Source organism: Boeremia exigua, assembly GCF_020726555.1.
Source record: "Boeremia exigua strain MPI-SDFR-AT-0100 chromosome Unknown C7974scaffold_9, whole genome shotgun sequence".
NCBI lineage: Eukaryota > Fungi > Ascomycota > Dothideomycetes > Pleosporales > Didymellaceae > Boeremia > Boeremia exigua.
This window is the reverse complement of record NW_025763526.1, coordinates 590,847-602,248: the sequence shown is the minus strand read 5'-3', so window position 1 is coordinate 602,248 and position 11,402 is coordinate 590,847. Positions and strand designations below refer to the sequence as shown.

Sequence of the window (11,402 nt, the reverse complement as noted above, 5' to 3'; positions counted from 1 at the left end):
GGTGGGATAAGCCGGGACGTCGGTGGCCGGGTGAATGGGCTTGGTGATGGTGACGGTGAGAGTCTCGGAAACGTAGACGCTGGTGGTCCAGTCCTCTGGGTAGTCGGCCTCAGGCTTGTCGGAAGGCTTAGCGCACGCGTTGCAAACAGTCTTGGTAATGACAGCAGTCTTGGTGGTCAGGCCGGTGGAGCAAGTGTCAACATAGGTTGTGGTGACGACAGTGGTAGTGCTCTCAGCAGGCTTGGTGATTGTAGGAGTAGCAGTGCTGTAGAACTCATACTCGGAGGGTGCAGGGGTCTTGGTGGAAACAACTGGGTACTCGGAGGCCTTGGAGGAGACAGCAGGGACTGAGGATGATTCAGAGTAGTAGCTGTACTCAGAAGCAGAAGAAGAAGCCTCAGGAGTCTTGGTCGAAACGACTGGGTAGCTGGTTGGGTACTCAACTGGGTACTCAGAAGGCTTGCTAGAAACCTCAGGAACCTTCGAGGACTCAGAGTAGTAGGAGTAATCGGTGGCAGATGAGGCCTCGGGTGTCTCGGAAGTGCTCACACTGGCAGAGTAAGTAGTCGAAGCCTCGGGGGTCTTGGTGGACTCGATGGGGTACTCGACCGAGGAGCTGGACGAAGCCTCAGGGACCTTGGAAGACTCAGAGTAAGATGAGTACTCCGAAGCGGAGGAAGCCTCGGGTGTCTTGGAAGACTCAGGGTAGAGCTCAGTCGAAGTAGTGCAAGGTGTGGACGAGGCGCCGGCAGGTGTGGAAGAGCTGGAAACATCGTACTCGGAAGTGCTGCTCGAAACGGGATAGACAGAGGAGTCGGACGACTCCGATGCTGAAGGAGTAGGAGTAGAACTGGAAGCATCAGAGTAGTAGTCAGACGAGGAGCTGGTAACGGCCGGAGTGGAGCTGGAAGCCTCGGAGGAGTAGTCAGACGCAGAGCTAGTGACGGCCGGGACAGAGCTGGTCTCGTAGTAGCTGGAGGCGCTGCTGGTGACATCGACCGGTGTGGAGCTGGAAGCATCAGAGTAGTAGTCAGACGAAGAGCTGGTAACGGCCGGGACAGAGCTGGTCTCGTAGTAGCTGGAGGCGCTGCTGGTGACGTAGGCCGAGGAGCTGGAAGGAACAACTGTGGATGAGACGTCCTCAGGGTAAACAGTGCTAGGCTCAGCGGTGGAGCTGGCGCTGTACTCAGTGGGAATGGCAGTGGAGAAGTAGTCAGAGTACTCAACGCTAGGAGCGATGGATGAAGAGCTGGCGATGGATGCGGAGCTCGAGACAGCAGAGCTGGGAGCTGTGACGTGGTAGCTGGACGACGAGACGACAGTAGAGCTGGAAGGCTCGGCAGTGGAGCTGAGGACGACCGAAGAGCTCTTGGTAACAACTGGGGTGCTCGAAGACGAGGGGACATAAGTGCTGGTCTTAGAGGACACAGGGGCGCTCGACGAGGGAACAACAGTGCTAGTCTTTGAGACGATGGGAGTGCTGGATGAAACGAGAGTCGAGGACCTGGTGGAAGAGGCAAGAGTGGAAGACGGCTTGATCGTGGATGAGACAAGGGTCGAAGACGGCTTGATTGTAGATGAGGCAAGGGTCGAAGACGACTTGATCGTAGATGAGACAAGAGTGGAAGACGGCTTGATCGTAGACGAGACAAGAGTGGAAGACGGCTTGACCGTGGACGAGACAAGGGTGGAAGACGGCTTGATCGTAGATGAGGCAAGAGTGGAAGACGACCTGATTGTCGACGAAACAACCGGATGGTACTTCTGCTTGAAGGTGCCATCAATGGCGTACTTCATCCAGCTGGAGTATCCTTGGCCGTAAACGGTGTTGTTCTGGGAAACGGTGGCTTCCCAAAGCATGACACCACCCCACACAGGAGACTTCTGGTACTTGACGACCAAGTCATTTGCTTGCTCAGGCAGGAGGTAATGGGCAGGGTTTCCGCCGTTAGTGCCAGCAGTCAGGCCCAGGTAGAGCTTGACGCCCTTGTTGAAGGACTTCTCCTGTAGGCGCGCAGCCCACTTGTCGAAGGTAAAACCAGTCGTTTGCTGGTTGCGTTCAGTCCAGCCTCGCTTGGCAGAGCATTCGTCGGTGTTGTAGAACTGCGTGAAGATATAGTCGAAAGGAGCCCGGGCGATGGCGTCGTCAAGGTGAGCATCAGGAACAACGCACTGAGGAGCACCAGAGATCAGCATGCCTGGGCTGAGCTTCTTGATGTAGTTGACAAGCTCAGCGTAGTACTGGTACTTTTGGGCGCCAACAGCACTCGCAGACTCAATATCAAGGTCAAACCCGTCAACGGCGGAGGCACCGAAGGGACGGGGCCAGTTGCCACCTGTCTGGGGACCGAACGCTCCGACCAGGACCTCTGCGAGCCACTTCGCTGCATCGTCGCTTGCAAGGTAGTAGTCTGAGGACGTCAATACATATGACGATAGCTTGATTCTTTTGACCGCTCACCTGTAGGGTAACCACCACCGAGCGATAGCAGAACTTTCTTGCCGTTCTTGTGGCACTCCGCGATACCCTCTGTGATGATGGGACAGCTCGCAAGAAGCTTGCTTGTTGTGCCATCAGGGTTCTTGTAGTAGTCACCTCCACAAGCGTTTCCTGCGGACTGTTAGCCTGAGTCTGGCCGAAAGGCAGTGAGAGTACTCGCCGAAGTTTGTATCAGGGTACGTGTTGCGGTTCTTTGGGAAGCCGTTGACGAAGGCAATGTTGACGATGTCTACGCTGGGGTCCTTGCAGACTACACTGAGCTCCTTCTGATAGGCACCTTGACCCCAGTAGATGGCAACTTTGCCTTGTGCAGACACTGTCGAGGCGAGGAGGCCAGCGGCGACGGTCGCGAGGGTAGTGATTGTGGAGCGCATGATTACGGAATTAGTTTAAATATCAACTGTACGTATTGTAATGAAGGGACGGCCAAAGCCAGTAAAGATCGTGATGAGCGGGCTCAACGAAAGGACGCAAGCAAATGCTCGCTATTAGTATAGACCTCGAAAGAGTGACTGGACGACGACTGAGTGTAGGAGAAGTCGAGCATCAAAAGGGACGGGAGATTGCGATGTATTAATCTTCAGGCTGCAGTTCCTGCATGACACTTCAGTGGCTTGCCTGCGCCGTTTGCTAGCATAAAGCCATCCTCTCCTTCAGACGGCAGAGGCACTCAGGCCCACTGTACATAGGTAGCCAGCCCTGACGCTATATGCAGGAACAGAGACGATGGAGCATATCTATTGGTGGGGAGCTCAGCATGCTAGCTGGATATGGAATGACGGGGCCGTGTAGCGTCTAGAGTCATGCCACCATGCGATGCGCTATGTTTGGTGAAGGCTTTTGCACCAGATTCCTCGTGGCGCCTTTCCCAAGCTGATTGACCGGTTACTGGGCCGCCCGCACCGGACAGTAGGTCATTTCGGATAAAGTTGGATCACAATGGAGCCGGGAAAGCGATGTTGAATAGGCATCTTTACTCTAGGGCTGAGCCCGGACAGACGAACAGGTTATCCACCGATATGGCTCCCTCCAGCAGTGTATGAGTGCCGTGTTTGAAGGTTCGGCCTCAATCATCTGCCATTATCTGTTCCTGTAGTAGCCACGACAGGGGACCGGGCGTCAAAGGGTTGCGGGCCTGTGGCTTGCTACAGGAGACATTGTAGGCGGCATGAGATTTCTGTCTCAACCATACTAGGTATAGTGCCACATCGACATTCGGCTCGGTGGATGACTGACTGAATCTGAAGCCTCGGGTGGTTCCCGAAAGCTTACCGAGCATCTTGGCAGGCACAGCTCAGTCAGGGGCAATCAGCAGTCAGAGACATAGCCTTCGCCACAAGACTGTAAAAGACTGCCCTTCAGCTGACATGTAACCTTGGCTTGGTGGTAAAGGCGCTGGACTCAACTCCAGCCCATCTGTATTTCATCGGTCGCTCAGCTGTTGTGCTTCTTCAGTGGGTAACATGGTGTTCTTGTCTCAAGGCCTCCCAATGTTGATGAAAATTTGGCGCCAGCGCTATTTAGAGCAGGTGGAAACTGCGGGCCTAGGCCGGACTCAGATCTCCCGTCACGAAGTTGGGTTCCCCAGGCCTGGGCGCTTGATCCCACGAAGTCTCGTACGAAGAGGGAATGCGACTCGCTGCCGTCCGGAGATTCATGTGCTGTTTTGGGAGTGCAAGGCGTGCGAGGCGCGAAGAATGACATTGTTTATGCGCTGTGTAGGCTTGGCCATGGAAAGAGGTAACATTTGACGCAAGCCATCAAGTTTGTGGAAGTGTCAAACGGCGGCGCCTCTTCGCACGTGCGTTGCCTAGTTGCGGCTCTTTCGTGTCAACGATGTGTAGGAATACGATGCAAGAACGGGCGATAGATGCTTGTGTTGATCGTCGGCAACGCGAGTTGCTCTGTTCGGGCTACTGTACAGCTCCGTGGCTGCTACGTCGCTCAAGAAGAACTTGTGCGTCGAGAAAAACCTGCATGCAGCGTGCAAGACGTGGAGCCTGATCAACCTGCAAAACGGACTTGAAGTAGCCTCGATAGGTACTGCACCAAGTGGAACTGCAGCCTGGTGTGCATTGCCCTCATTGCAAGATAGATAAGTCAATCAGGCCGATAGGAACACCGCCAGCCAAAATCCAAATGGCATTCGGACCGCCGATGGCTTCCAAGCGATTAAGAACAGTGGACCTTTGGCAGAAGGATGCACCTTCAAGGTCGGGCATGGGTTGTCTATAATAACAATATAGACCCTTGCCGAGGCTGGCGAGATAGCCTCCCGCTGGCGGTGAGGCTGTAGGCGCACGATATTCCGAAGAGCCGCGACTCGCGATAACGTATCAGTTGGGCAGATGTAGGTGATCCTTAAGGGTCCAATGGCAGGAGTAGCGGTGTCGTTCATTACTCGTTTGCAGGCTTCGCACGGTGCGCTCTGGTCACATGGACGCGCGCCACCCCTCGGCGTGCGTCATCTTTGGCATGATTTTGAGCGGTCTGTTACCACACGCGCACCTTTGCGCCTCATATTGGCCTCTGTGTAGGTCTCAAGGACACAGAGACCCCACAAGCTATGCCCATTTGTATCACCTGCGCATCTTATGCCTGCGGCATGGTGGAGCTAGATCTTTGGTGTGAGTGTTGTAGGCCCCACGGGGTATGCGAAACATAGTCTACCGGATTCATTACCTTGACTCGGCGCAATCCTTCAACAACACTTCTTTAACCACTCTCTGTTCCTGCTTGGACGTGTTGAGGGCTGTTTTTATTTTTCCCATAGCATCATGGGCCTACTGGGAAGCTTGCGGAAGCAGCCAGCGCAAGCGGAAGGCAGCACTGATGCACCAGTTTCCACGCCCCAAAACGAGAAGAGTTCGGGCCCGAGCAGGAAGTGGAATCTTGGGATTTTGAGTGATCCCTTGACTGATGAGGTGCCCGGTATGTTGGAGGCTGTAGCGTGGTCACACGCTGTATACTGACAACGGTAGGATCTGTCATCCTCCTCTCCAAAACGCACAACCGCAACGAGCCTCTCGGTCTGCAGCACGCGCACGCAAGAACCTCTGCGTCTTCTCTGCCATCGGCGTACGGCCATTCTCGAAGCGCGTCCCGCGGATCTCGCCATTCGTCGCGAGCCCGACAACCTGAGAAGAAGCGCACCAAGGATGGGAGGTTCATCCTAGAACCCCAGCCTGAGGAGTCCGCCAACGACCCGCTGAACTGGAACCAGTTTCGACGAGATGCTGCGTTATTATCGCTCGGCTTCTTTTGCATGCTCGGTGGAGGCATGACACCCATCTTGGCCGCAGGCTTCCACGATGTCGCGGAAACATACGACGTTGGTCTTTCTCAGGTGGCTCTGACAACCGGCCTTTACATGCTAGGGCTGGGTCTTGGAAGCGTTGTTGCATCACCAACTGCCATATTGTGGGGAAAGAGGCCTGTCTACTTGGTCGCTATCGTCCTGTTTACTCTCTCTTCAGTATGGTGTGCACTCTCACCAAACTACGCATCGCTAGTCATTGCGCGGATTGTCCAAGGCTTTGCCGTTTCGCCGGTCGAATGCCTCCCAAGTGCCACTATCGCCGAGATCTTTTTCCTCCACGAACGAGCATACCGTCTAGGCGTCTACACCCTCCTGTTGTTGGGCGGAAAGAATCTGATACCGCTAGTCAGCGCGGCGATCGTACAGAGCCTGGGCTGGAGGTGGGTCTTCTGGGTGATTGCTATTGTTGTTGGTGTCTCCTTCTTTCTCATCTTTTTCTTTGTGCCCGAGACCTTCTGGGATCGTACACCAAGAGCGCGAGGTCGAAGCCATGCGCGCAGCCGCAGCCACAGCCCGAGACGGCACAACCATTTCCATCTCCCGTCAAGGCACCATAAGAAGTCTACAGATGAATTGGCAGCGCCAGTTGATACCGCCGTGGGAGTTGCTTCGCCGGTTGCGACACCCCTCGATCATCCAAAGAAGGCCCCCAAAACTGCTCATGTTGGTTTTGCAGACGACGTGGAGCACGATACATCTGGTGTGCACGCAGATGCGCCACTCACACCGCGCTCTCCGATCAGTATTCACTCTTCGCCTCCGGGAACTCCGCGACAAGGTTACTTCCCACAGGTGCCAGAGAGTACAACGACCGATCCCGAGAAACAAGACCAGACATCTGGTAGCCCAAGTCAGTCCTCCGCCGAGCCTGGAAGGACTTTGGATGGCGATCAGGTATCAGAGCAGTTCTCCATACATTACACTGACTATTACCGTACGGCACCTACAAAGACGTATCGTCAGTCCCTGAAGCCTTGGAATGGACGTCTTGCCAAAGACAAGTGGTTCAAGGTCGCGGTCAGACCGTTCATCTTGTTTGCATACCCAGCTGTCCTTTGGTCCTCTTTAGTATACGCTCTTGCTGTTGGTTGGCTTATCGTACTGTCTGAGTCGGTTGCCCATGTCTACCAGAACCGTGAGTCGTACAACTTTACCTCTCTTCAAGTCGGACTTGTGTACATCTCGCCATTTGTGGGAGGTGTTCTGGGAACAGCGGTCGCCGGGAAAGTGTCCGACCTGATCGTTAGATTCATGGCACGTCGAAATGATGGCGTGTATGAACCCGAGTTTCGCCTTGTCATGGCTCTACCGATTACGATCAGCACCGTCATTGGCCTCATGGGTTTTGGGTGGAGTGCCGAAGAGAAGGATCACTACATTGTGCCGACTGTAAGTGTTGCATTGCCATCCTCAGAAGATAGTACTGATACCTGCAAGATCTTCTTCGGCGTGATCAGCTTCGGTTGCTGCCTTGCTTCCACTACTGCGATCACATTCGTTGTAGACTCATATCGCGTTTACGCCGGTGAAGCACTGGTGACGCTGAATTTCTGCAAGAGTAAGTCATCTCTTCATCCATTGTCGGAATTCAATGCGCTCAGCGTTGAGAAGCGTTGAACTCTGCCCAAACAGTAACATTGAAGCCACTATCACAACAGTGCTAACACCACCTAGATGTTCTTCACGGCTTCATCTTCTCGCTGTTCTTCCCGCACTGGCTCGAGGCCAAGGGTCCTAAGAGTACTTTCTTGGCAGTTGGTAAATACTTCGAGTCCCTTAGGCTGCACATTCACTGACTACCAAACAGGCGGTATTCAACTTGGTTGTATGCTTTTCTCCATACCAATGTACATCTACGGCAAGCGAGCCCGTATGTGGACCGTCAGGAAGAACTTGATGGAGAAGTTTTGAGTTGTCAAGGTTCGGTGACAGCACCGACATCCCGACGCGCAACTCCGATACGATGTTACGACTTCAGCTTGGCATTACTCATGGCGTTCTTTTTGGGTGCACGCATGGCGTTGGAGTGGATCTTCCCCATGTTTTCCCCAGACTGTTTGTGCGACAGTCACGATATTCCCGATGCATTGACTTGCAATTTCCATCTGAACGCTTAGCATTTGCGGGGCAAACAGGAGCCTCCCGTTCCTAGCTAAAGCAGACATAATTTTGTGTCGTAATATGAACCCTGTGACTCGTCCCGAGGGCTTTGTAGGGCCACTTCACACATGCTCGAAAAGGATTTAGCCGAGTTGGCAGACCATCGCGCCAGTTCAGGACTTGCTGATCTGCCGAACTACGTATCGTGCGGAAGCAGCAGAGCCGCCTCAGCTCAGCTACCGTACGAGGGTTGCAATCTTAACAGCTGAGCTCCCTATCGCGGTTTCACCCCAGCCAGCGTCTGCTGTAGAACACAAGTGATATTTTGCCCGCTGCTTTTTGCCCGCTGCTTGCCGCAGTATTGTCCTCGTGAGCCGTATCTTCAGCGGCCTTACTGCGACCGCTACTATGCACTTCCTGAAGGGCAGATAAAGATAAGTCTGGATGCCCTGCATTGACAACTAACGATGTCGGAGCCGCACGCTTGCAGACGTGGCTTTATCGTAGTATAGGACGTTGTGAGGCGCCGTGATGCAGTCTGTGGAGTTCACTATCCCAATGCAGCAACTAAATCCATCTTCCCCACATCCACTCGTGTCAAGGATAACAAGTGGCGCATCTAACATTCGCCTCATTACTGAGAGATAACATCGCAATGACCATCTTTCAGATACAACTTGTGATACTATGCTCAGTATACAGCGAAAGTCTGTCCAAGTAGTGCCCTGTTTTCCGCGTGAACGGATGTCCTCCCATAGATGGGTTTACCAAGGGAAAAAGTGAGGATCCGACGCTGTGGCTGGCCAATCAGCCTGCCACTGATGCACCTGCGACGCAACAAAAGGCAAGCGTGCGACTCAGATCCGAGTTCGGGCGATCTAGGCTGGTTTCTCTCTATTCCCAACCACAAGACGAGTTTTTATCAGCTGCTCTATCTTGGCCGGGATTACTCTGATACGCAACGGTTCCTATCGGCTGTGTCATCATAGCATCTTCACTCGCCTTAATTGGCGAATGCCCCTCTTGCGTCTTCTTTCCATCCTGGGGTATCATACCATCGTCTTTCGACATTATCTATATCATCACCTTTCTGACTAGCAGACATGCCCTCTTTGGGTCAACAGAAGGCGCTTGCACAAGACTTGAAGACCAAGAAGACAAAATCCAGGAATGGTTGTGGTCGTTGCAAGTTGAAGCGAGTAAGTCACTACAGACACCATGCCCAAATTGGACCTTACTAATCCTGTACTAGCTCAAATGCGATGAGACTGCGGGATCGTGCTTGCAATGCAAGAAGAGGAACGTCCCCTGTCCCGGTTACGAGAAGACCCTGAAGTGGTCCACCAAGTATGAGGTCTTCCAGCCCACAGAGTTCACATCATCTCCCCCCAAAGCAACATCATCTGGTGTTCGCAAGCCTTCCAAGGCAACAGGATCCTCGCTTCCAAAGAACGTCGCCAATGGCATCGAAGCACTTGTTGCTGTGCTTCCCGCGCGCAGGAAGACTGCAGATACTGAGATGATCTGCAATGACACACAAGTGACACAACCACCACCGTTGGCCTCACCCCCTTCCTTGGAGGAGCCTTTCATCCTCCAGGAGTCGTCTACGGAAGACGAGGACTCTCCACGAGACCTCGAGCCTTTCCCTATGGACGACATCAATGTCCTGGATCCTACAATGCTTGATGGTTACGCTGATGCAATCCCGCTTCCCACCGAGGAGTTCCACTTTGATTCATTTGATAATACTGACCTTGAGTCCACCGGATTGGAAGACTTCGGCAGCTTTGATGCGTTCGACTTTGACCCTCATCCAACCTCTTTCAAGCACAACGAGTCGTCAGCAGAGTTGTCAGCATTGACTACTCGTGAATCTAGCCGCGAAGCCAGCCCTCCTCGTCTCTCGAGATCGTTACTTCTGGGCTTCTACCGTCTCCCTAGCCCCTCACCAAATCCTTCGTCGCCGGACGACCAGGAGTCACTTCTTATCCAGCACTACTTCAAGGACGTGTGCGCAGTCTTCTCCGCCTTCGATTCACATCTCAATCCCTTCAGGACCACAATAGGCAAGATCTACCAAGACTCACCCTCAATTAGCTATGCCATGCAGTCCATGTCTGCCGCCCACCTAGCAAACACATTCCCATACATGGCAGCCATTGGTAGTGAGCTTCAGCGGAAAGCAGTTGCCGCACTCCAGGAAGAATTGCCATTGGCGCAGGCCGGCCAGATCAGCTGTACGAGGACGTTCCTCAGTATCATGATGCTTGGCTTCACCACATCGTGGCATGATAGCAATGCCCTTGGTACAGAGTTTCTTGCTACCGCACGAGGTCTCATCCTACGGAAGCTGATGGACAGATCCCAGGAAGCCGAAGTACAGCGTGAAGCACAATTCTTTGAAGAGTCTCTCATCTACTGGGAGATGGTCATGGGCTTCGTGACAGAAGACGCCATGAGCTTCTCGCGACCGTCAGGCATGCGTCCTCGGATAGTTTCCAGTCAGAAGAGCACTCCAGCAGGCCGACGTCCGGATGGTAAGATCGTTCCTCACCCCTGGACTGGCGTTGCCCCGATTATTCAAGCTTTATTCGCTGAGGTTGGCCGTCTTGTTCGTTGTGAAAGATCTCTCAACAAGGACTCCGTCGTGGACATCGTCCGTCGCCAAGAGAACCTGTTCAACGCAACTTCCTTGGAGGAGGACCTGTTGGCTGTCGACTATCCTTCAATCGATGAGATTGCCGACACTGGCGATGATCGTACGCCAAAGGAACACTTCACCATCCTTGCTGAGGCTTACCGTTGCGCCGGCCTACTCGAGCTCTACCGCGTCTTTCCTTCTATCCTACGTAAGCGCTTGGGCAGCAACAAGCTGCCTGTCTCTGAGAATGTCGACTTTCGGTTTCCCATGCCCCGGTTCGAGACACCATACGAAGATGCCGATATGAAGCTGTGGCTTAACTCACTTGCTATGCACATCCTGCAGATGATCGAGTCACTGCCAGCGTCCTCAGGCACGTTCTGCATCCAGCAACTTGTCATAACTGTTGCTGCCTGCGAGCTCAAGTTCGTCTCGACGGTCGACTTCTTCGACGTGCATGCCAACGACTCCAAGGTGCTTCAGGCGAGAGAGAAAGTGATCCGCCGCTTGGAGGTGTACGCTCACCGCTTGCCTGGTAAGCCGATTCGTCACTTGATCACGTTGATCAAGGAGACATGGCGACAGTCCGACGAGGGTAACGACGCCTTCTGGATCGACATCATGAACGAGAAGGGATGGCATACCATCATTTAGGAGCTCGGTTGCCACCTATCTTACCCGGCGTCCTTATTCGCCTACGACCTTTACATCCTGCACAGCGTCTTCCCATCGGGGCCATCCACTGGCGCCGCCTTCTCCTGTTGTCCCCACGCCACGACATTTACTTTCAAAATTCCTGTACTTCAGCGTTTTTCCGGCTCACGGCGTTACATCTTTTC

At 53.6% G+C, this 11,402-nt stretch overlaps 3 protein-coding genes across 3 annotated transcripts; 2 read left to right on the top strand and 1 right to left on the bottom strand.

Annotated features, from left to right (window-relative positions):
• Positions 1 to 1,821: 1,821 nt before the first annotated feature.
• Positions 1,822 to 2,516, bottom strand: C7974DRAFT_280299 (glycoside hydrolase superfamily; the record flags this gene model as incomplete). Its single annotated transcript, XM_046137583.1, has 2 exons — positions 1,822 to 2,411; positions 2,462 to 2,516. Coding segments are annotated over 2 exons (645 nt in total), but the record flags the coding sequence as incomplete, so codon positions are not given.
• A 2,394-nt stretch (positions 2,517 to 4,910) lies between these two features.
• On the top strand, positions 4,911 to 7,943 carry C7974DRAFT_226740 (major facilitator superfamily domain-containing protein). The gene is made up of 5 exons (XM_046137294.1): positions 4,911 to 5,431; positions 5,482 to 7,208; positions 7,257 to 7,377; positions 7,494 to 7,577; positions 7,627 to 7,943. Exons 1-5 carry the CDS (start codon positions 5,278 to 5,280, stop codon positions 7,728 to 7,730), a joined length of 2,190 nt encoding a protein of 729 aa, XP_045994601.1. The 5' UTR covers positions 4,911 to 5,277; the 3' UTR covers positions 7,731 to 7,943.
• A 919-nt stretch (positions 7,944 to 8,862) lies between these two features.
• Positions 8,863 to 11,361, top strand: C7974DRAFT_226729 (fungal-specific transcription factor domain-containing protein). The gene is made up of 2 exons (XM_046137292.1): positions 8,863 to 9,118; positions 9,172 to 11,361. The coding sequence occupies exons 1-2, from the start codon at positions 9,023 to 9,025 to the stop codon at positions 11,215 to 11,217; spliced, it is 2,142 nt and encodes a 713-aa protein (XP_045994600.1). The 5' UTR covers positions 8,863 to 9,022; the 3' UTR covers positions 11,218 to 11,361.
• Positions 11,362 to 11,402: the final 41 nt, after the last annotated feature.